The 24,248-nt window shown below is 38.3% G+C and overlaps 1 protein-coding gene across 4 annotated transcripts in view; it reads right to left on the reverse strand.

Annotated features, from left to right (window-relative positions):
• Aff2 (ALF transcription elongation factor 2) overlaps positions 1 to 24,248 on the reverse strand; it is a 521,318-nt gene that overhangs the window by 15,625 nt on the left and 481,445 nt on the right. For all 4 annotated transcript variants that reach the window (XM_050129237.1, XM_050129236.1, XM_050129235.1 and 1 more), the window contains exons 10-17: positions 22,690 to 23,700; positions 18,838 to 18,956; positions 14,757 to 14,976; positions 11,349 to 11,644; positions 10,721 to 10,784; positions 7,370 to 7,506; positions 1,993 to 2,064; positions 1,553 to 1,646 (exon numbers count right to left, since the gene is read on the reverse strand). In XM_050129237.1, the coding sequence (XP_049985194.1) occupies positions 1,553 to 1,646; positions 1,993 to 2,064; positions 7,370 to 7,506; positions 10,721 to 10,784; positions 11,349 to 11,644; positions 14,757 to 14,976; positions 18,838 to 18,956; positions 22,690 to 23,700 (2,013 nt within the window). The remainder of the gene's footprint in view (positions 1 to 1,552; positions 1,647 to 1,992; positions 2,065 to 7,369; positions 7,507 to 10,720; positions 10,785 to 11,348; positions 11,645 to 14,756; positions 14,977 to 18,837; positions 18,957 to 22,689; positions 23,701 to 24,248) is intronic.

The following is a 24,248-nucleotide window of genomic DNA, read 5'->3' on the forward strand; positions in this document are numbered from 1 at the left end:
AGAGAGAGAGAGAGAAAGAGAGAGAGAGAGAGAGAGAGAGAGAGAGAGAGAGAGAGAGAGAGAGAGAGAGTCACAACTTTCTAGAATCCAATAAGAGTTCAGTGCTACCTTGGTGTCACAGAAAGCTAGACATAGTGTGCATTCTGAAGACTTGACTAAATGAGCACCGCACATCCACAGGCAGGTGGGTTACTTAACACCTGCTTGATAGTTTCCAATTCCCTGACAGGGCACAGAGGGCAGATACTAGAACAGAGGCTATCAGGAAGATGACAAGCCAGCATCATGAGAATGACTTGGAAACTGGCTAGAAATGTACATTCTCAGGCCCTATCTCAGGACACATGTTTGGGGCATGGGACCTGGCCATCTGGGGATGTTAGATGTCGAATGAAATTCAAGACCCATCTTTCTACTGTACACTGTGAGAAGGTAGACTTAAGACAGGACCAGAGAACTATTGTATGCAATCCCTTTCGCCCACATAAGACCTAGCTTTATGGCATTCTATCCATACCACACAGTCACTAGGGATCTTGCTCATGTTTTCAGATGGGTCCCTAGTACTAGGGATTCAGACAGACACTAGTACTTACAGGATATTTGCTACAAGGTCATGACATAGTTCACTTCAGATAACTGCTAGGTGAAATGTGGCCAAGAGGTCTCATGTACTTGGCAAAAAATCATTTTCCAGATGGGCCAAAATGAAGGAGCAGTAAGCCACCTCAATTTTCAGTTGTGGCCAGTAGTAGTAGACAAATGCCATATTGGAGCACGGAGTAGCCAAGCTTAGTGGCATGCTCCTGCTTGGATTTTTACGTGGGTTCATTCCCAAATGTTGGCATTGTGTGTGGTTACCTCTCTTGCTTGTTTGTAAATTGAAACAAAAACAAACAACCTCAGTTCACTAGAGGATGATTTTGTCCATTTGTTTTCTTGGGTAACCAACAGAATCAAATGCCTTAGATGGAAACTACAGCTCTCCGAGGTTTCCAGTAAGCAAAACACTTAGAGAGGCATAGAGGGATGTCCATACATTGTCAGTGTAGCTATGGTGACTTTTGTCCCTGCTGAAGGATTTCTTAGATGGTCTTTTTAATTTTTTGTTTATTTATTTATTTTTGTTTGTTTGTTTGAGACAGGGTTTCTTTGTAGCTTTGGAGCCTGTCCTGGAACTAGCTCTTGTAGACCAGGCTGGGCTCAGACTCAAAGAGATCTGCCTGCATCTGCCTCCTGCGTGCTGGGATTAAAAGCATGTACCACCACCATCCAGCACAGGCCTTTTTAAGATGAGAGATTAGTTACACCCACAGACACAAGTTATGATCACCTTGATGGCAGGCAGAATGCATCTCCTCTAATTGCAGTCAAGAGGCTGTTATAGACCTTCGGCATTACTGCACCTTCTCACTTGGGAATCAGAAGACTGTGGCCTGTGGCAGGCAGTATCTGTCTTCCCTTAATCATCTGACATCTGCTAACATGACCAGCATGTTTCATTCTGGTTTTGATCACCCTTTACCCACAAATCATACAAAATAAGAATTACCTTAAAATATTCCATCAGTGATCTGGAATACTTCATAGCATGATCCTTTTTCAGCTTAAACATCCTCAAATAGAGAAGTGACAAGCATCGGTAGCTGCGTGAGGAGAAAAGGATTAAGTTAGCAACAGTGCCTCAAGAAGACTGCACTGCTAAATACACATTCATATTTTGCAGTCAGTCGTCTAATCTCAGTTTCAGGAACATGTGTAAATAAAGACACTTAGTAAATGAAGTGGAATTATTTCAATCCCATTTTGATAAGGGTATAAATTAAGGGGGGAGTAGACGTTCAGTCAGTGACTGAAGAAATCCATTAGTTATCCTTTAACAGTTCACTGGAAAGCCAGAATAATCATCTGGAATAAGCTGCTTAAGTTGATGCGGCATGTTCGCATCCTGCTGCATTTTCAGCACTTTTCTTGCGACCTCGTGAAACTCACCATAATACTGCTAGCTTTTTGTCCCCATCAGAAGCCAAGGGGCTTGCAAAGTTCTTCAGCCTCATTGCATACCTATGAAGAAAAAAAAAAAGACATACTCAAGTGGCATCTTGACCTTTCAAAATTCTGATTACCCAAATGACTTAGACTCTCCACTTTTTCTTTAAGGCAGAGGCCAGACTGGTCCTTTCTAAAAACCATATACAAAAGGGTGATCTACACAGCACAATGGGACCTGATGCGACATCAAGAACTGAACAGTTTAATCATGGATTCATGTTCTAGAATAATGCTGTAGAATATCCTCGAGTTTCTGGCTATGTATGAATGCTGGCTGGAAAATATTGTCTCTATGAGCTTGCTAGGTAAACAATATTTGTTTTCTATGCAAGGTAAGCAAGTATGTCCGTCTCAGTTTACTTTATGACAGATGAGGAAATAATAAAGAACCACGTCTGACATTCACTAGGGAGATCTCAATCAGGTAAAAATTATCTTCTAATAGCTCAAACTTTATATATGTTCTTTTATAAAAATGTGTGCATGCATGTATGCGTGTTTGATGTGTGTGTGTGTGTGTTTTGAAGGACTGATTTCATACCATTTTTAAGTCTAAACAGCCCTACCTTATGTGGCTTGTATATTTTGCCTTTCCATTTTCTTTAATTATCACTGTTCCATGATGCTGTGATAAAAAGATCAAAAAGTTCTCTTTGCTTTTTTTTCCCTTCTAGTTGAGCACAACTCATTCTGAGCATTCAGTCTTGAGAAATCAATTCATTGCATAAAATCATTGTCTAAGCTTTAATGCAATTTCACAGGTACTTTTAGCAGAATAAGTAATTGAGTTCACCGTAGCAGAAAAAAAAATTGAAGTACACGTGTAGGCTGTGTGAGTAAGCCCTCATTTATGGAAGGCAATAGAGAGCCTATCATATCCTCTTATTTGCTACTTATTACAGCCTCTCCAGAGCACCAGGGGCCCTGGCTCATCCCCACTCAAGACTTTGAATTTTCTCAGCATGCTATCTGCTCTGCTTTCATGGTAACTTCTCAAAATCTGTTGAGAGAACGTTTTCAGCAACGGGACTTGTATACTTGATGTGGCTGCTTTCCATTGTTACATGGCAAGTAGTGGTATTTTAATAATGTAATATATCTAACTTTCTTTGACAGCTGTATTACTGAAATGTCAAGTCATTGTGGTGAATTCTTGTTTTCACAAATACATTTCTATTATAGATTCCCAGGACTAAGAACAACTCTAATTATTTGAAATAAAAAACAGGATTCTCCCTCTATAACCAGCATATTGTTGGGAAGAGAGCAATAAAAATCTCTTCCAGATAATATTGTACTACTAAACACTGTATTCATATTGCAGTCATCCCCTAATTGCAACCACATTCAAAAGTGATTCAATAGTGGATTTTCAGTTGGTGAAATGGGCCTAAAGACCTAATTCATTTCAAGTCATTTTATTCCCAATAGAAATTTCTCTCATTAAAAAATTTGCAAATCACAGAAAATATGATAAATAAAGAGAATGTATAAATGAGATCATGCAAAACTGGGGAAAATCTGAAATAAAAAACTTCCTTGATGAAATCTGATGAAGTCCATGTATTATGCCATTGCCAGTGCCCTGATTATGACCCTGAACTTCAGCTACAGAGGTTATTATCATGGAGGCAATCTGATGAAGGGTACTCAAGAATTCTTGTATTAGTTCCTACGACTGCATGTGAAGCTTTAATTACTTCAAAAATCAAATTTAAAATAGTGACTTTAGAGAGAATGTCAATAAATTCTCCATTAACTTTCACCAAGATTCCACAAAATATATTTCTGTCAGTACTAATAGATGATGTAATGATTAAATTATAGTTATTTTATAAATAAGGAAATGTATTTTTGAAATAATTTAAGAAAGAATGATTTAATGATTCTCTTCATCTTTTTATCACAGAATGTAATTTGGTGTCTAACTTGTGAATTATAAGAGTTGTTATTCTTATGTGTGAGTGTGTCTGTACAATTTTATGTGTACCAGGTACTACATATATAGAGCCCATAGAGGAGAGAAGAGGGTGTTGAAATCCCTGGAACTGGAACTATAGGCAACTGTGAGCCTCCATGTGTATATGCTAGGAACAGAACCTGGGTTCTTTGCTAGAACAGCAAGTGCATTAATTGTTAAACCATCTGTACAGCCCCTGCTTATGTACTTCTAGAAGAGAATATGTTTCTTTAAAAAGTAATAAGAAAGAAAAAAAATGTAGAGAAGGAAGACACTTATAATCTCACCCTTTCACAATTACAGCTACAATCTTATTTCCTTCTACTTTGATTTAGATGCATGCACATTTTTATTGTAATTTGTATGTAATTAGGCAGCGTGATTTAAGTGTTTTGAAGTACTGGAGATTAAATCCAGGGAATCCCACATGATAGACAAGCATTTACCACTGAGCTCAGGCCTTCATTATACATTAATATGATTTCACATTTGCATGTCACTGCTTAGACTTCATCGCTCTTATGTATCAATGGCTGCAAAGTAGTTTTGAATGTTCTATGATATAATTAATTACTCTTCTATTATGATTTTTGTTGCTTCTTATTGATTGTTGTCATATACATACATATGTGTTTATCTATCTATACATATACATATATGTATTGTGTTCTACAATACTGTTACGTTTTTCTATATTTTCCTTTGTTTTGCCATTCCACTATTTTACTTAGTAAACTGTAACTTTCAGATCAACATTAAATAAACCAAATCCTAATAGTTCTTTTAACTTTCCTCGAGTTGCCACCTTGTCTCATTTTGAGGCACTAAAGCATTTTCTTTTTTGAGATGGGGCAGACGTTGTTTGTTTTATTCAATAACAGAAAAGTATAATAATTCAGCATTGTGAAAATGTCTTTAAGGAAATTCATATTTTCAGAGATTGAAACCCTGTATCCAGAGATATAAATGTTTTCTCATGTGGGTTTTTTTGATATATTTTCAAATTGTTTGAAATTTTCAGTGATGAATTTCTATTCTCATCAGCGATACAGAAGAGACCTACAATATAATTTTCTTTCATCTGGTTTTAAATAAGAAGTATTAACATTTTCTTGTTAACATAGCATACATTGCCTGAATTTGCATATTTGAGTGAGTCGAGGAACACAAATTGTTTGTTCATTGTTCATTCACTTTTGCCATAAATTTTTTATTATACTTTTTCAAAAATTATATTTTTTACTAAGGAGTATCTCCAAGACAAACATGGTTGAATGACCGAAGGCAAGGTTGTATCTTTCCTTGGAATCAACCTTTGTTTATTATTATAACTAAAAGTAGTAGTAATAATAATATATGACTATAGTAATAGTCATATATTACTAGATAATAATATTACTAGATAGTAATATATTAATAGAAAGTTGTACAAAGAGAGAGTAATGGGAACAAAAGAAGGTAAGAAGAAAAATGTCATAATGTACATTGTCTTTCATATACAGATTTAATAATAAACTACAAATATTTGTTTTGTTTATATATTTTATGTTATATAACATGAAGGAGGATTATTTGAGAAGAGGAAAGGAACCAGCTAAAAAGGGAGGGGAAAGAGGAAGGAGGTAGGGGCAATATGATCAAAGTACCATGATATCTGTATAAAAAATATAATGAAAGGTCTTATTTTGTACACTTACAAAAATTAATTTTAAAATCCTTCAGTTCTATGGTGTTTATAGTATTCTCTATATTTACTCTTTGGAATACTTTCTTTGGGAAATTCTTAAGATATATCTGTCCAGTGTTTGTTTGAAGGCTTCTGCACAAAGATCTGAAGTTATTTAACAGTTTATGTATAAAAAAGCCTGATAATATAAAGAAGCCTTTCATAGCTAAGCAATGGAGCTGGCAGGAATAGAATAGAAGAACCTCTCAGATAAAAACAAAAAAACAAAAAACCCTACTCATCCAGATGAAAGTAATTTGGTGGTTGATGGATATTGATCAGTGGTAGAGTACTTATACAGCAAGAACAAGGGTCTAGGTATTATCCTCAGTATAAGAAATGATAATTGTGTCCATGCAGTGAACTGTGGTACATGTCTACTATTTAGGGAAAGGTTAAATTCCTGTTCTAAGATTTTCAAATCACTGAAAAATACTAGAGTGAGTACTTCTTCTACCTCCTTTTTCTTTTCTTTTTGATTTGCAATAAATTTTACTCTACCAGGTTCCTCGCTAGCCCCATAATGGCTCCCTCAATCAAGATATTGCTTTCCTTGCTCTCCCTCTCTATTCTTCCCTTTTCTCAACCATACCATTCCTTCATGTTCTACTCACCCATCTCCTTCTCCCCTCCCTTTCCACTCTCCCTTCTCTGTCCCCCTACATGGTCCTAATTTTCTTAGGAGGTTTTATCTATTTCCCCTTCCCAGGAGGATCCATATTTGCCTCTCTTAGGATTCTCCTTGTTACCTAGCTTTCTAGGGTCTTGGACTATCGGCTGGTTATCCTTTGCTTTATGTCTAATATATTCTTAGGAATCCACAGGAATGACTCTACCAAGACATCATACATTTTCATTAAAATATGAATATTAATACAATAATATATGCAGTTAATATATATTCCTCCACTATCTTCCTTTCTTCTTGATCTTCAGCGCTGCCAACACTCTATCTGAATTTCTTATTCCAGATGCATGAAAATTCTGCTATATACTTAAGACCTTCAATATCCCAAAGGAGAATGTTGTTTCCTTCTTATTAAAAATGATCCTTTATTTATTTATTTGTTTGTTTGTTTGTTTGTTTGTTTTTGTGTATATGCAACAGTCCATCTTTGTAGATCAAAAGACAACTTACACAAGTCAATTTTTTCCTTTCTGCGTCTGGGCCTTTGAGATCAAACTCAAATTGTCAGTCTTAGTGGCAGTCACCTTTACCCAAAGAGATATCTTTCCAGTCCTTCCTTCCTTTTATAATAACCCAAACAGAAGGCCTTAGAAAACATGGCTCTTAATATAAATCTGGAGAGCACTAATTTTTTTTTTTTGAAAAGGCAAGCCAATGCCACATGATAAAATGATTATACTTTACTTTCACCTGTGACATCTTAATTTTAGATTAATGAATATTACAAATTATCAGACTCACATTATAACCTCTAAAGGGGATAATTTATAAAACAGTGTCCATCAATTATAAATATTCTATGGCATTAATAAAACGGCAGGAACTAATTACAGTGACTTTTGGACACACTAATTGTGGAAATTATATTTAAGCAAAAAGCATTAACAGCTTCTAACTCTGTATAAAATTACTTTGGGAATATGAGTCTAGGAAAGCTATTTACCTGAGGAGCTCCACAGTCTCAGAATACATGGTATATGGTGACTTTGCTTCCAGAGGATCACGTTCCATGGCATTGCCACACTCAGTGAAGGAGAGCGCTGCATCAGCATAATTCACAGCTTTGCCAAATTTCTCAAACTGAAACAGGAAAATGACTGTCAACTTGATAGTCTTTTTTCACCTTAATATAAATGAACCATTCACAGCTGTGAATAATTTTGTTCCCATTTTCCAGGGAGCACTTATCATTAGACGACTATGGGTAGTTAGCACTGGGGATAGAAGTCACCTAGTAAGCAGAGACTAGAGAGGCTCCTAAGCCTTCTGAAATGCAAAGGACAACCTCTGCAATAGAGAACTAGATGTTCCAGATGTTCATCTGAGAAACCCTGAAATGGAGAAAGGACAGTGTGCAAATTGGTATTAATGATGAAGGAACTAGTTTAATGTTTTATTGCCCTGACTGTGACTGATTGAAAAAGAGGAAAATGCTGCCAAGGTATCAAAATGGATTATGGCATAACTGTTGGTGTTTCAGTTACATTTGGGCCAACCAAAATCTAAACAAATTACTTGACTAGTTTCTAATCACCAAATGTACAGAACTAACCAGAGACTGAAGTATCATTTAGTCAGATCTTGCAATTAAGCCTTGCTTTTGTTATCTTCATAGGCTGCTTCTTGCTTTAGAATGTCATCAACCCAATCTCAAGGTGGAGAGCAACAAACTGAAAACTGAGAAGCTCCAGGATGATAGTTGACAAAAAGCACATTATTCTTATTGGAAATGATGGGTTGAAATAGCGTCGAAAAGCCCAAAAATATAGCACTGGTAAATATTTTTTAGTAAAATTTTATTGCAAAAGGTTTTAGCCTTGATAATGATCATGATAAACTGATTTAGCCATACTGATTTCTTTTTCACATGTAATGAATATTATATATGACACTTTCATAGTGAGCATTTTAATAGGGTTTTACACTTTCAATTTTTGATAGTTGGGTATAGGAATTCTACTAATATCGAGCCTTATGTCAAATAACCACTATAATGCAGATTTAACTATTTTAATTTTTGCATACCTTTTAACAAAATATTGTGTATGCAATGTGAAGATTTCAACTTTTAAATGACAGAGTAGCTCACTTCTAAAAATGATTTAATACATGTACTAAAGAAATTCTGTGATATTTTGTGTAGCTGTTGGGTAGAAATATCACTTTTCATTATTTCAACTTTTTGTTATAGAAACCTAAGTGCATAGCTATAAACTAGTTTCTTTCTATTTTGTCTTATTAGATGATTTCCATAAGTTTTCAGACTTAACTAGCTTTCCCTTTGGGGAATTAATATGTATATTATGGTTCTTGAAGGTGAGTTTTAATTCACAACCCATAGCTGGAATGATAATTAAATATTATCAAGACTCAACCTATCTTTTTCCAAAAGGAGCAAATATTAAAGTCCAGAAAGAAAATTACATAGCCATAGTGCCAGATAACTTCAGTTTCTCCATTCCAAAATTGAAAGGTTTGAACTAGAAATATTTTTTTGTAACAGGAAGATAGATTAAAAACCTCAAGGAAAATATCATTCTGATTATGTTTCAACCTTTACCCCTGTGATCATACTTCTCCAACGAATTTCCAAAGACATTTATATACTACCAACGAAGTTTTCACAAAAGAAAATACTGAGTATCTCTTTATGTGGTTGTTTTGAATGGTCCAGATCTAGGTAGTAGTATTTTTTACACTTTAAGAATCAATTTTTGAGCTGGGCGGTGGTGGCACACGCCTATAATCCCAGCACTCGGGAGGCAGAGGCAGGCGGATCTCTGGGAGTTCGAGGCCAGCCTGGTCTATAAGAGCTAGTTCCGGGATAGGCACCAAAGCTACAGAGAAACCCTGTCTCGTAAAACCAAAAAAAAAAAAAAAAAAAAATCAATTTTTGTCCCCATGGAAACAATATCTTCACAGCTGTCCATGATTTAATTCCTTAACCATATTCGGGGATCTCTGTAGTTTTGATATTTCTCAGTTTTTCTAATGGCCTCAGATGTGCATCAAGGTCTCTTGATCATTCCATGTGCCACCTTGTAAAAGGGACATTCATATACTTTCTCATTCCAGAACTGAAAACATTTGCAGAAAACCCTTAGTCTTCCAGGCAGCACTACTGACACCCAGTAGCTTTTAAATTGTTAGCCATCATCCAGTGATTATAGGCAAAAATCTACCCAGGTCTCTTCAATGGCATCCTCAAGCCTCCCTTGTTGTTTTTGTGTGTAGTGGTGTGGGAAACTAGTTTTCAGGAGAAAATCCAGCCTTTAGCTCTAGTTGGCACTGCAAAAACTGTGATGCAATATCATTTCAGGCTCACTGTAACCAATGTGTGGTCAATATCAACTGCCTTTGCTTATTGCATCTGCTACTTCCCCATTTTTTCATTTCTTACTGCTGTTTAAATTGCTAAGGGCTGAAATGACACAAGGCAGTGCTTGAAGATAGTATTTTTCCTCATAATGCCATTGAACTGATATTTGCAATTGTTCTGAGATACAGTAAGCAATGAGGTATCTAACCCTAAGACTGTCTTTAGGACCATGATTCTTAAACAGTTGCATTTGGAAGTCAGTTGGTTATTATGGCAGGACCTCAGTCCAGTAAATTTGTCTTTCATTGTTTTTTGGATGTAGTTTGAGCAACTCAAATGGCTGCAACATATGGTTGAGATCCCTTGTTATGAGGATCAGTTAGGATAAATGATTCAACATAGTAAGCTTATCACTAGTATAGCTCAACTACGATCCTGAGAGATAGAGTTATTTCATGAGAAATCAAGATGATAGCATTATCATCCTGTGATCAGAAGACAAAAGCCTGACTATGAACTTTGCTCTCAGTACATGGAAGCAAATGCAGGAAGAATCTGAACTTTTTATGTAGCTTACACTTCTCCAAATCAAAGGTTAAGACCTATTTTTAAGACTCAAAACCTTCCATCTTTCTACCCCAGATTTGGTTTGTTGGGCCCAACAGAAGCTCCCATCATACCCAGAGCAATTCATATAAAATACCATGACAATGGTACATATGAATGATTTTATAAAGTTGGTCCAAAGGGAGAAAAAGTGATAAAAAATAATAACATGAGAACCCAGGTCCAAAGAACTTTGGGAATCAGGGTACTGCAGTATTCACTATCTCCATGTAAGTGCAGCAATGCTTTAAAAAGGTCTAGGTGGTACTACTTTAAGTTTGCCCCATTTGCAAAAATGCATTTATTCCTTGTTTCCATTTAGAACATCACACTTTAGTAGGGCGAAGCAATGAGAAGAAGGAAACCTACCAGTGCATCAGCTTTGTGTTTCAGCTTCTTAGCCTCTTGCATGTAAAAATCAGCATTGTGAACACTAAACAAACAAAATAAGATCTTTTACAAACCAGTGGTTCATCTTTTCATTGAGAAAATGAATAGTACAAATATTTGTGGTTATTAATTTATTCCTACATGATGCTTGATAAAAGCATACTAATATTGTCACTCACTCATATATAATACTGATAGGAACCTTGAAATGACACTATAACTGGACTTTGAATTGCAGGATGACCTATTAGGACAGAAACCTTTATTCTCTAAGCCCACTTGTTACAGTTGCCCAAACATGTCATATAAAACATAGCTATAAATCTCTCTATATAACTGAAGTCATGAATAAGAATGAACAAAAATGGCCTAGAAGGAGAACTCCACCTTGGGAAACAGTATCAAAGATCTAGTATTAAAGTGGCCTAAAGACATTTCCTACTAGAGATGGGAGTATGCATGTGCAAGGGGTTTTCATTTAACATTACAAGAGCAGATATGAACTTTTATATGAAGAAACACATGCATGGCACTAGAAAGTCCATACTCTCCTCATCCCCAATCACCACTCCCAAACTAGGTCTGCAATAATCTGGGAAGAACATACGAGTCATCAAAAGTGAGCTTGGGTCTTCGAACATTGGTGCTGCTGCTAGACAGGAGGGGCAAGGCTGCCCAGGATGCCATCTCCAGGTGACTACTATCCATAAGGCCAGTAGTGATTGTAGAGGTGATGGTAGAAATAGTGGTGGTGGTCATTGTGGTGGTGGCCGTGGCAGTGGTGGTAGCAGTAGCTGTGACAGTGGCAGTAACAATGGCAGTAGCAGTGACAGTAGCAGTGGCAATAGCTGTATTGGTGACAGTAATGGTGGCAGAAGCAGCCTTTTTTGGAACATCTCCCTCCTGGAAAAAAGGAGGGCAAATAGCCATTAGATCTGGCTTTCTTAAAACATTTCTTCACCGATGTCAAGCACAGTAGGAAACAGCAAGGTAAGGGAGACTGCGCTTTTGTTTCCTGGCTGCCCAGGCCCAGATAATCACACAGAAACTATGTTCATTGCAACATTGTTTGGTTAATGTCTTAGGCATGTTCCTAGCTAGCTTTTATATGTTAAATTAACCCACTTCTATTAATCTGTGCATTGCAACGAGGCTGCGACTTATTGGTAAGGTTCTGGTGTTTTATCTAGGAGGGAAGGAATAATATAAGGCAGAGAAAAACGTTGAAGAAAGACTGAGAAGTGAAGGGAGGAAGGGAGAGAAAAGGATCAGGAGATCTGGCACTGTTCTGCAGCAGTCAGTGTCCTAGCTGGCTGGAAGCTGACACATCGTTGACTTATGAAGCCTTTGACTGCTATCTGACAAGTGAATGCCATGGTATTTTGAAGCCTTGAGAGAGTAAAACCTAGTTTGCATTAGGTCAAATACCAAGTGAATAAGAGACTTTTGAGAGCTTTGCTTTGAACTGGCATTGCTTAAGAAAATCTGGAATTCAGAAGACAGTATGTGTTGAGAATAGGAACTATGTGCTTGCACTGTGTCCTGAGACTGCCTGCCATGTTCATGTGACAGATTGCTTTTCGCCACCTGGCAACTATGGACTAGCCTGCCTTTTCTATCTCTGTTAATACTTTCCCTGGTTCCACTTATCCCTTATATCCTTACTAGCTTGTGTCTCCCTAAGATTGCTATGACTCAAGGTTTGTCCCTCAGTTAACTTCTTTCTTGATCAGATTTGTCAAACTTCCATGTGTTGATACAGACTCAGCAATGAACAGATGATTCCAGAATGGAAACATCAACCTTTCCCTTTGAAGCTCTGAATCTGCAGTGACCACTTCTGTAAAGATCCGCCAAGATGGTCCAATTTTTTCTCAGAAACTTGGTAGGAAAATAACTATTTTATTCGAAGAAAGGATGGTATTCCATCTCATCACTTAGGAGCTTGCAATTCGGTTTGCCAGTTCTTGTGGTTGTCTCCATCGTAGGAGTATTGCAACAGTCAGGTAGAGATAAGTGCCTCTTCCACTAGCAAAATGACCTTGTTCCTGTAGCCAAATGTACTTTCATGTCCCTTGTACCATTCACAGGACTGTCTCTCTTCCTTTTTAGCTATAAATCATCAGCCATTTTATATTCTCCTTTGAGCACAAGTATGTCTCATTGGTTACCTCAGATTAAAAGCTATTTCTGGTTTATGGCTATGCCCCTTCACCCAGTGCTCTTAGAATTTGCTGAGTGTATCCAGGCACATAGGAATGCATGCTTGCCATGGTGAAAGAATTCACTTTAAAGATAAAAGCTAAATATGGTAGTCCTTAAATCCATGAAAATTGATCTTTTCCACTTGATCCTTGAGCTTCATGGCTATCAGATAATTCTTACTACCTAGGCCACATTAATATAAATGTACAGAAACTATATATATATGTGTGTGTGTGTAAATTCTTATGATGTATATAGAAAAATATTTTAAAGATAATCATAGATTGTGTGTAGACCAGATATGTGCAGCTGTAAGAGACTCCTATACCAGCTCCATATCTGCATTGTTAGAGTCAGACTGACAGTGTCAACTGTTTCTATGACCAAGATACCTGACATGAACCTTGAAACACCATATGTACCACACATAAGGCATTGATGATAGTACTGAAACATCTAACTGGAAAATATTAGATACAGTCATGATCCTGAAAAGAATGTAAGCATGAAATCTGTCTACAAGTCCATACATTTTAAGAAATCAGAAATTTGTCATAAAACATGAAAGAATGATGCATTTCCAGGAGAAAATATACTGGTATTTATAACATTTCCCCAGTAATTTCTATCTCTTGGGTACCTGACTATATTTTCATGAAGCATTACCTTTCTCATAATAAAATTTATAATATTTAGAATAAGTAGTTTAATTATCAGCATTATAGATTATTTTCAGCTGAAATGATGTGTAATTTGATGATTAATTACCTTATGTGAAAAAGTACACACACACGTTTGCAAATTTGGAAATTTTCAACTTCACATTAGTACAAATATTTATATTTGTAATTGCATTTACCTAAATAAGCATGTCATTCTAGTCATCTTAGATATTTTAAATAAGGAAGGCTTGTGTGTCGGGGTCTTCAAAGCTAAGAAACCTCATTGTCTTTTATGAGTTGTTAAATGGACTACAGAGTTCAGGTCTAAAAATGTCATATCAGAAATCTAAGAAGTTACTCATATTTTCATATTTAAAGAAAAGTGGGCATATGTAGGTGATGTATATCCTCATTTATTGATATATGTGTGGATGTGTGCATAGGTCTAGGGGAGATATATATTTGTCATTAACATTCTTTATTCTTTAAAATTAATACTCTATTCTTAAAATTAACATTCTTTAATTCTCTCATGGTTTCAATAGTTCATATTCCTATAGCTGAAAAATAAAGTGGCATTGTTTATGGATATTGAAATGATACCATTGTAGAATCTATGCTAATCAAGCTGCATTACAGAAAATCCAAAGGACTATAGAGTCATTTAGTGTAGAAACATTAGTGTGCCTTTTAGAAATAGATTCATATTTAAGATCAATCCAGTTTAACCATTGTTTTTCCAACAATTAACATTTACAAATCTGAGTGGTAGAAAGAAGCAATTTGGGATTCCCTTTTCCTGTTTCGTGACCTTGGGTGACCTTGATTCCATCTGTTTCTTTCATCCACTAGAAGATCAGTGCCATCTACATGGCATTTTCTGCATTCACCCTCAAGATACAGAGACTGAATCAAAGGACATTCTATTATTATAATAAAAATAATAATATTAAATAATAATATTAAACTAATAGAGTTTGAGTATGGCTGGCAACCAACAAGCAGCCTCTCGCTACATTTGTATACAATGACACACTTGGCTTTTATGTGCCTATTACACCCTTGTGACATTCCTGAGGCAAAGTCCCACTGGCTAAGCTGCATTAACAATGTTTTATTTGACACAGTATTTCCTGTAAGAAACTTACATTTATAGTTATCCCTTTGAAAGTAGCACAGAATTTGCCTTCACTTCTCTTAGGCTTGGAAGAGGTGAGTTGTCCAGCCACTGAGATGTTTTTGTCTTGACTGAAAATCCCATTGTTGCCACTGACATTTCTGCGACGTGGAGGGTCCTCCAGCAGTGGGGAAAGTGCAGGAGGGAACAGCTTTTCTTCTTTTTTCCTGTTTGTTCTCCTGGATGAATTTCTGTGGAAACAAAAAGTGTAGGGTGTCATAAAGTCTCACATTGCTTTATTTGGAAATTTTGCCACTTTGCTGCTCTTTTCAGCTGATGTGACGTAACGATTCTTTACCTTATGTGAATATATGTCTATGAACACAGACAATGTTTTTATATATTTTTATATATAGAATATATTTAGAATGCATAGAATTAGAAAGAATTTCATTATATATATATATGAAGATACATGCATACATACATATACAAGACTTATGTCTTAGAAGCAAAACCCCATGATCAATGTAGATATTTAATGAATGCTATCTTATATGGTATGATATCTGAAACTTATCAAGATTGCTGTAAATTAGATTTTTTTCTATAGAAAACACCATGTAGATGTCAATCCTTCCATTTTTTTCAGGATATTTCCTATTAAGACTTAACCAAACAATCTAGCAATGAATGGCAAATAAATGATACATCTCATATTTGAAAAGGTATACTGCGCTTATACACTAAGAAATAAATTACACACTAAAGACTAATGTAAAACATTGTAAATTTATTGTAAAATGCTGTATCTCAATGCTAAGGAATAAATATCCACTCACCTTAAATTGTCAAATTGAAGTACAGATGTAATACGCTTCAAAAAAGTCCACTTAAAATATTCTTTGATGATATCGACAAGAGACATCTGTAATACTAAAAGTACCCCTGTGCTTTTAAAGTGATTTATCTGCCCATTAAATGGGCACCATCAAACAGACTGAGACTTCAAATAAAACAGAACAGCTAAAATCTTATGCTAACTGCCTTACATGGTAATTGGGTCATGGATTTTCATTTTAGTTACTGTCTTGGACTAATCAATGAAGATGACTTGAATTTTAATCTTCTCTTAGACAACTAATATTGCACTGTGCAGCCATTTACTTTTCATGATTATTGACTGCAATTTTCAATGGCAAATTAAGTCAACAAGAATTTATGTTTTCCTCTTGGTCAATTTCAGTCAGTGTCTATATATACAGATTTGCTATATCTCAGAGCAACAAATCAAGGATGAACAAGCATTCAGGTAGTCTGATTTCCTGAAAGAAAAATAAGCACAAGGTCCATGTTCCCTTTTACTGTCATAAGGATTTGGCAACTATAACAATACATGCCCTCTTCCTCATCTTTGCTCTCATAAATGCAATCCTATTTTATGGCTATGTAGTGAACCATTTAAACAGTGAAAATGTTTCTGCCATTATCTTAAATGACTAAAATTAATATAAAATACTTCCTAATTAGTTTTAAGATTTCTTTGAAATGTTAGCCATTTGAACACAGTTGTGATTCCAGATAAAATGATAGTGAACAAATGGATCAGGAATTTTTTATTTTAGATTTCTTTATGTGCATCAGTGGTTTTCCATTTATATATGTGTGTGATAGTGCCTGTGGAAATCTGAAGAAGGTGTTGGATTACCTGAAACTAGAGTTACAGGAGTTTGTGTGTTACCATATAGGTGCTGGGAACCAAACCCAGATCCTCTCCAATAGCAACAAGCACTCTGGACCACTTAGTAACCTCTCTAGCTGTGAATCAAGATTCTTATCCATGAAGAAATTCCACCAACAATAGAACATGTAAATTAAACTAATTATGGTAGTACACGAGCTTTGGAGATATGTGTGTATCTTCATACACACATAAGTAAACTATTGCTGAGATCTCTACAGGAAGTGACTCATTATTTGTAATCAGCCCCTCCACTTGAGCTGGCTGAGAAGGTAGTGAGGTTTCAAGATGAAGAGTTGTTTTTGAGAGGTAATTGGTCTTAAATTGGATGTCAGCACTTTCCCATCTCTAACTGACCTGACAAATGGAGAAACAGTCCATTTTGTGTGGTAGGTACCAGTGTCTTAGTCCTTTTTTCAACTACCCAGTAGCAAACTATAACTGTTGAATATTTAATAATCTCATTGACAAAAGACATCCAGGGAACCTTTTCTAAGAAAGCTCTCACTGTGATGGTTTTCAACCACAAAAGGATTTTTTTTCGTATTTTTGATTTTATTTAAATAGAATACAAGAGGACAGTAGATCAGGAAGAAAGAATATCACCATGGCTTTGTCAAGTTCTAAATGTTATGAAGTATTCAAAAGAATGTTCATAAGGTTGATGGGGTAACTTGAGTTGTTACAATCAGACATAACATCTTTCATGGGTTTAACAAGTTGATTTAGAAAAGTGAGCACTCTCTTAGGAGTTTCTAAGGATCTAGAGTGAAGGGTCAAAGAACAAGGTAGCAAATAAAGCTTGCTAGAGGGTTCCCAAAAGAAGACCCTTAAGACTCCAATCTGCCTCATCCTTCTTCAATTCCAATGATTTGATGCTGTCAGCAAACATAAGACTCTGGTGAAGGTCCTATCTGAGTGATAAATACTGCTCCCAGAGAAATAGTAATTTTCCATTTAGTGTTAAGAGCAGAGTTCATACAAAGCCTGTGCTATAAAAATACTATTTCTTAATTGAGATTTACTTTACTTTGATAATGACTCTTCCATAAAACAGAGCAACAATTCACTGGGTTGCTTAGTAATATTGCTTAGTAAGGCATTGAAGGTGTGTCAATATCCCACTGCTCTGGCCTCTATGTTTTATCTGTAGGTAGTCGGAACTGGGCCCAGCTTGGGAACTGAGGAGGTGTTGCACCACCACTATGTTGTTTCATTCTGGAAGAAAGACTAGGAATGATTATGTTTGCCCATCAAGATCTCTGTTTTCTCATCCACCTGGTTGCCCTGAACAAAATGAACTCAGGTTGCCATCACTGGGTTTTCTTTTCTGTGAACTCTGTTAATGAATATTGTAAAGACAGACTCTACCAAAGAGTACATATATATGTCACAAACAGTAACTGGTTTTCAGAGTGGGGGCAGGCATCTTAGAGATCAAATGTTGTTATGTAGAGCAGATTTAGCAAAAAGGACTCTGTTTCTGCCTTTCATTTCAAAACAAGATGCCAGACCCATACAAGCTAATAACTTCTTCCCAACATTTCATCTGTGGCAGATGATGCTGTAGCACTGATGTTAAACAGTAATCTGGGAGATCAATTGTTAGCAGCAGTTGTCCAGATTGTCTCTCTGCTTTGGGCTGCTAATAGACTCCAAAACTGGTCTTTGAAGGGAGTAATCTCCAATATTGAATGAATTTATTGCAATAATTACACAGACAGAATGTCTCGAGTAGCTGTCATGATTGTTAGTTAAGTGAAATTTATAAAACAGAAAGAACTCATTCACAATACTTGCTAGACACAGAGGGTTAGCCTTTCTGGAGAAGGATGATGTTCTTCGACTGGGAAAAGGACAAGGAAGCCTCCTACTTGATTTTGGAAATTTGCCAAAGAGAAAGAAGGGAGAGAAGGGGCCAATTGGTTGGAATCAGCATACTCATCTCTACCAGGCTTTTCTTAACACAGAATTGCCCTCCATGAGGGTAGAGCACAATTTCCCAAGCATGTCATTCTCCTGGCCTCTGTGGAGTCGGGATGCAAGTACTGGTCTTCAAGATTTGTATTAACATCAGGAAATGGCATTCAACGAGGCATCATATCAAGATTAAGGGAAATTGTCTAGTCATCATCAGAACTAAATCCTGGCCAAAAGCACATTGACCTGATTAAGATGATATACATTTTTCTGATATTTTCTCTTTTTAATTCACTTTTTATTTTTATTTTTTTTTTTGTTTGGCAAAAATCACTCTTGATTCTAGTTAGACATTATAATGGAACAAGAAGATCCCAATATGTTCAAATATGATTTTTTTAAGTCAAAACACTCATACAAGGGTCATCACACTGAAACAGGGAAAACTTACTCTCTAGTGTTGGGAGGCTTATGGGGTGGGGCTGGTGAAATGCAAGGAGGAAGCAAGCAGATAGTGTTGTCCTCCAGGCGTTGTTTCTTCTCAGGGATTTTCTCTGCTGCTTCTGCTGGCTTTTAGAAGAGGAAAAATATACAGAGCTTGAGATACACCACACATTCAGACAAACATGTTTCACACATTTGAAGAAAATGGACAAGAGAGTTTGCTTCTATTTAAACTTCTATATTAGATTGGAGAGTTAAATGAGTACTTGTGATCAGACAGAAATGTAATCAACATTCCCTAGTCTAGTCCTACCAAGAGGTTGGCACATAAGAGGGTTAAACTTCACTGTAAATCTCTGATTAAAGATTGTGTAGCATAGGAACCTCCTAATGAAAGTGAAGACAATTTATTATGTTCAATGCTTCTCTCATCCACTGTGCCTTTACAAAGTGATAGTTAGATTCCCGACAAGAAACCTTATTTTCTCCGAGGAGTGGATATGGGTTGGTGTGGGGGAAAGGTGGGGGGGGGGGTGACGGGAGGTGGGAGGAGGGGAGGGTGTGGGAACTGGGATAGGAATGTAAAATGAAAAAAAAAAAGACTGTTTTAAAAAAACTTTAAAATTAAAAAAAAAAACAATAGAAGTCACCAGTTATATAACTAAAAAGAAATCAAGGTTAGTTCGGAAATGAACATTGTAATCTCAACATGGTAGAAACCCTGTTTAAATAGCATAGGGCTTGAGGGTGACCTAGAAAGGCTGTCTATAAAATCAACAATATGCAAGGGAATGGTCCATCTGCAAAACGTGTCCTTCGCTGTTAAATGTGTTCACTCTCACTCTACTGCTGGCATCAAGAAGAGAGAAGACTCCAGGGGCAGGCCATGGACCCCACACTTCTACCCACTGTTGTGGAATTCTTTTCCTGGATAAGTTCCTGTGTGACTCTAAGGAGCACTGAGCTTCTCTGAGCCTGGAAGCCTCTCCTCAGGACTCACCTGCCTGATAGCATTGCTCTGCCTCCTACTGATCAATCCCCTTTAGCCAGTCAGTCTCTACAGCTTCCCTTGACTCCTGTCTTTCCATTTCCCTGGCACTCCCTGCTTCCTTACCACTTTCCTGTCTTCTTGTGTCCCTGCCACCCAGGAAGTAGGCCCCCTCTGTCCAAGTCTTCTATAACTTTTACCCCTTTCAGAAATTGACTGTCTCCCTAGTGATGCCCAGTGTTCTGCCCCTCCTCCACCTCCTAGTCACTGCCTCTATCCCAGGAATCCCCAGGCTTTCCATACCATCCATTCTACTCATACTTTTCTGCCCACTCTCCTAGAGTTCTTTGACTTAGAGTGTCAGAAATGTTCGGTCTCAAAGTATTTTCTTACACATTCCGGGACACTAGCCTCTTAATCTGCTCCTTTCTACAGCTGGTTTTAGTATACTATTTGCTGGCCTCAAAGTACTTACAACCTCAAATTTGAAACTAGACACCTGGTGTTCCCAATAACACAACTTCTTGTCTCCCAACAACCCTGCCTCCTACGATTCCCTGTCCCTCAGGACTCATCTGAGCCCCTATTCCTCTGGTCCTCAACACTGCCCTGTCCCTGAGCACTCCCCATCCCTGAGCACTCCCCTGTCCTTGAGCACTGCCCTGTCCCTGAGCACTCCACATCCCTGAGCACTGTCCTGTCTGTGAGCACTCCTTGTCCCTGAGCACTCCCTGTCCCTGAGCACTGCCCTGTCCCTGAGCACTCCACATCCCTGAGCACTGTCCTCTATGTGAGCACTCTCCGTCCCTGAGCACTCCCCATCCTTGAAAACTCCCCATCCCTGAGTACTCCCCTGTCCCTGAGCACTGCCCAGTACCTGAGCACTCCCCATCCCTGAGCAATTCCCATCCCTGAGAACCCCTGTTTCTGAGCACTCCCAGTCCCTGAGCACTCCCTGTCCCTGAGCATTCCCCAACCCTGAGCACTGTCCTGTCCTTGAGCACTTTCTGTCCCTGAGCACTCCCTGTCCTTGAGCACTCTCTGTCACTGAGCACTCCCCAGTCCCTGACACTCCCCGTGCCTGAGCACTCCCCTGTCCTTGAGTACTGTCCTGTTCCTGAGCACTTCCCTTCCCTGAGCACTCCCCATCCCTAAGAACTCCTCATCCCTGAGCATTCCCCAACCCTGAGCACTGTCCTCTTCCTGAGGACTTCTTGTCCCTGAGCACTTTCCATCCCTGAGTACTCCCCATCTCTGAGCACTCCCTGTCCCTGAGCACTCTCCTGTCTCTAAGAACTCCCTGTCCCTGAGCACTCTCCATCCCTGAGCACTTCCATGTCCCTGAGCACTGTCCTATACCTGAGCACTTCCTGTCCCTGAGCATTCCTTGTCCCTGACCATTCCTATACCCTTAGCACTGTCCTGTCCCTGAGTACTCCCCATCCCTGAGCACTCCCTGTCCCTGAGCACTCCCCAGTCCTGAACACTGTCCTCTGCCTGAGCACTGTCTTCGAGTGCCTTGTTTAAAAAGTTGCTATTGTCTACAGGTCTTCTCTTAACAAAATGAGCAATGACCAAGCTCAAGACATCCTCCTTGAGAGAAACAGAGGGAAAATAGAAAGGATTAGGAGGTGTACTTCTACCTACTATGGTGCTTACTATTAGCAAAATAGCACCACAAGAGGACTTGATTCTGAAAACTTAACCCAAAATACAGAAGTAAATAAGAAAGAGTTTATTAGCCATAAAGTCATATCTAGACATATTGTAATTGGTAAAAGTGACTTTGTATTTCCCCTTCTGGTGACCCTATTTAGGCCTAGAATTGAAACCAAAGCATGTTTAGGTGAGATTTTCACAGAGTAATCCTTCAAACAGGTCAGTAATCCTAGAAGGCTATCTAAAGCCTTCCTGTGCCAGATGCCAGGATGCCCCAACATAGCTGACTCATTAGTGCATTAATATGTTTCCAGAAAAATGAACAAGTGGAGAAGATGCACTTGGCCATTGTAGGCAGATGGGCCCCCTGCTGATGCTGGCATGGGGAACTGTAACATATAATATAGGAGCTACTTGCATTGGGAGCAACTTAAGGAGCTGACTTCTGAGACTGGCTACCTTGGGGAAGATGCTTCTTTGTAATCTAATTCATTAATTATATGTCATTATTTCTCATATTCCTTAACAGCTATCTTTGAGAATGGCTCCCATCACACCTTGATCATCCCTAACACTGTTGTGATATGCCAAGCATAAAATTTCTTAGAAAATGTCATTTCCTTTACCAAAGCTTGTGGTCCCCTGCCATTGGTCTCCTTAAAAACAGGACTACAGATAAAGTTAGACTCTTCTCACAGCCACCTGGCAGACTCTGTGGAGATATTTTGTTTGTGATATAACAAATAAAGCTTGCCTGAGGCAGAGTACAGAGCTAAGCCAGTAGAGGCCAGGCAGTGGTGGCTCACAGCTTTAACGCCAGCACTCAAAAGGCTGAGGCACGTAGAGGAATCTCTGTGAGTTCAAGGCCAGCCTAGACTACAAGAGATCATCCAGTCTAAAAGAGAAACAGAGCCAGTGGCTCACACCTTTAATCCCAGACTAGGGAGGTGGACACAGGAAAATGATATGGCTGGGCAGAGAGAGGACTATAAGGCAGGAGAAGAAAAGAACTCAGAACATTCATTCTGAGGATTCCTGGAGACAGGATCTTGCCCACTTTAGTCTGAGGATTCATAGAAGTAAAAGGTCTCTCTAAGAGGCTGGCTGCACTGCTTGTCCGATCTTTCAGCATTTACCCCAATATCTAACACTGGGTTTCGAATTTTAAGACCACTTAGAATTTGCACAACAAGCCTCCACTGGGCAACTCACCTTGTGCTTACGCTTGCCCTTAGCGACTGGCTTTTCCACAGCGGTGGCAGCAGTTTGACGCTTGGATTTTGAGGCAGTCTCCTTGTGCTCTGTCTTGGCAGGTGTTGCTGGAACTGTGTTTTGGCCAGGTACTCTCGAAAGTAAGTCAAGGTCAATCTTCACCCAGAGGTTTTTCGGATTTTCGTGTTCCCGTAGTGGGGACAAAAGCTCAGTTTGCATGGCAGGAGGAGGTGAAAAAGCTGACTCCTCATTGCTGGTGGATAAGCTACTGCTGCTGCTGCTACTGGTGGTCAAGGTGCTAAGGGTCAGGCTGGCACTGGACGGATCCTTGGATTTGGAAGTGTGATTTCCGGGGGCAACGCAAGGAGGCAGTACTTTGATCTGCAGGATCTCTTCCTGATCTGTGTTGGAGTCAGATGTAGATGAATCTGTTTCAATGAATTCCCGGGACTTTGGTACAATCTTTCCAGGCCCTCTATACTTCTTCTTCTCAGTGGCCAAAGAGGCGTGGGGTCTTGGTTCTTTCCTAGGAACTGGTTTATGGGCCGTGACTTTGTTGCGGCTTCGCGGCGGGTCAGGAAGCTCTCCACTTTCTTTTTCTTTGGGAGTGCTGCTGGTAATATTTGGTTTGGGCCAGGTAAACTCCTCAAAGCTAGTGTTTTTCTCAACCTTTTTGGGCTGTTTCTTCCCAATTGTCCTTTGAGAAACTGTGTCAATTGATGTTGACAACTTATGCTTCAAAGCCTTTGTTTCTGGGGTTTTCTGAGTGGGCCTAGGTCGAGCCTTCTCCCTGATGAGGCCAAGGAGAGGCCTTTCTTTGGGTCCAGCCACAGTCTGGCTGGGGTTTGGTTTCACTTTGACCTGGATTTCCACTGGTTGTATTATTGGAGGAGGCAGAGAAATGGTCTCCATGGGTGTCTCATTTTGGCCACAAATAAATGACTTGTTCTGGGATGTGACTTTGTTCAGCCATTTGTCTAGCTGCCATTTGTTGGTGGAGGGTGGCTCAGGCTGCAGATTGAGAAACAGTAACAACTATGAATTTTGCATCTGTGAATACTTTAGGGGGACTTTCTGTGTAGTGACTATTTGCTTATAAAATGTCGGATGATGTGGGTTAGGAATGTAGCTAGCAGAATAATTGCCTAGCATGCATGAAATCCTGGGGTTCGTTCTTAGAACCATATAAACCAGGTGTGGCTCTGGAGGAGGAGCAAATATTCAAAGATATTTTGGAGTATATAACAATTTTGGGCTTGTGACTATTTTTTGAGACCTTGTAAACAAAAACAAACAAACAGATGACTGAATATTAAATGACAATCCACGTGTACACACAGACACATCATCATCATCACATCATCATCATCATCATTGAGAAACATACTTTCAGAGAAGATTGAAAGAGTGATTTGCTTTCTACTTGCATCTGACTAGATAAAAGCCATCCAGCTACAAATCAACCAAAGTCTGTTTTTTTTTTAACATCAGTTTCTATTGTCCTTTTGAAAATATTCTCTACTCTAGCTACAAAGTAGTTCTTCTCAAGGAGATGCTTA

The sequence above is a fragment of the Alexandromys fortis genome, unplaced genomic scaffold (assembly GCF_014885135.2).
Source record: "Alexandromys fortis isolate MF-2015 unplaced genomic scaffold, M_Fortis_MF-2015_v1.1 scaffold_275, whole genome shotgun sequence".
NCBI classification, from domain to species: Eukaryota; Metazoa; Chordata; class Mammalia; order Rodentia; family Cricetidae; genus Alexandromys; species Alexandromys fortis.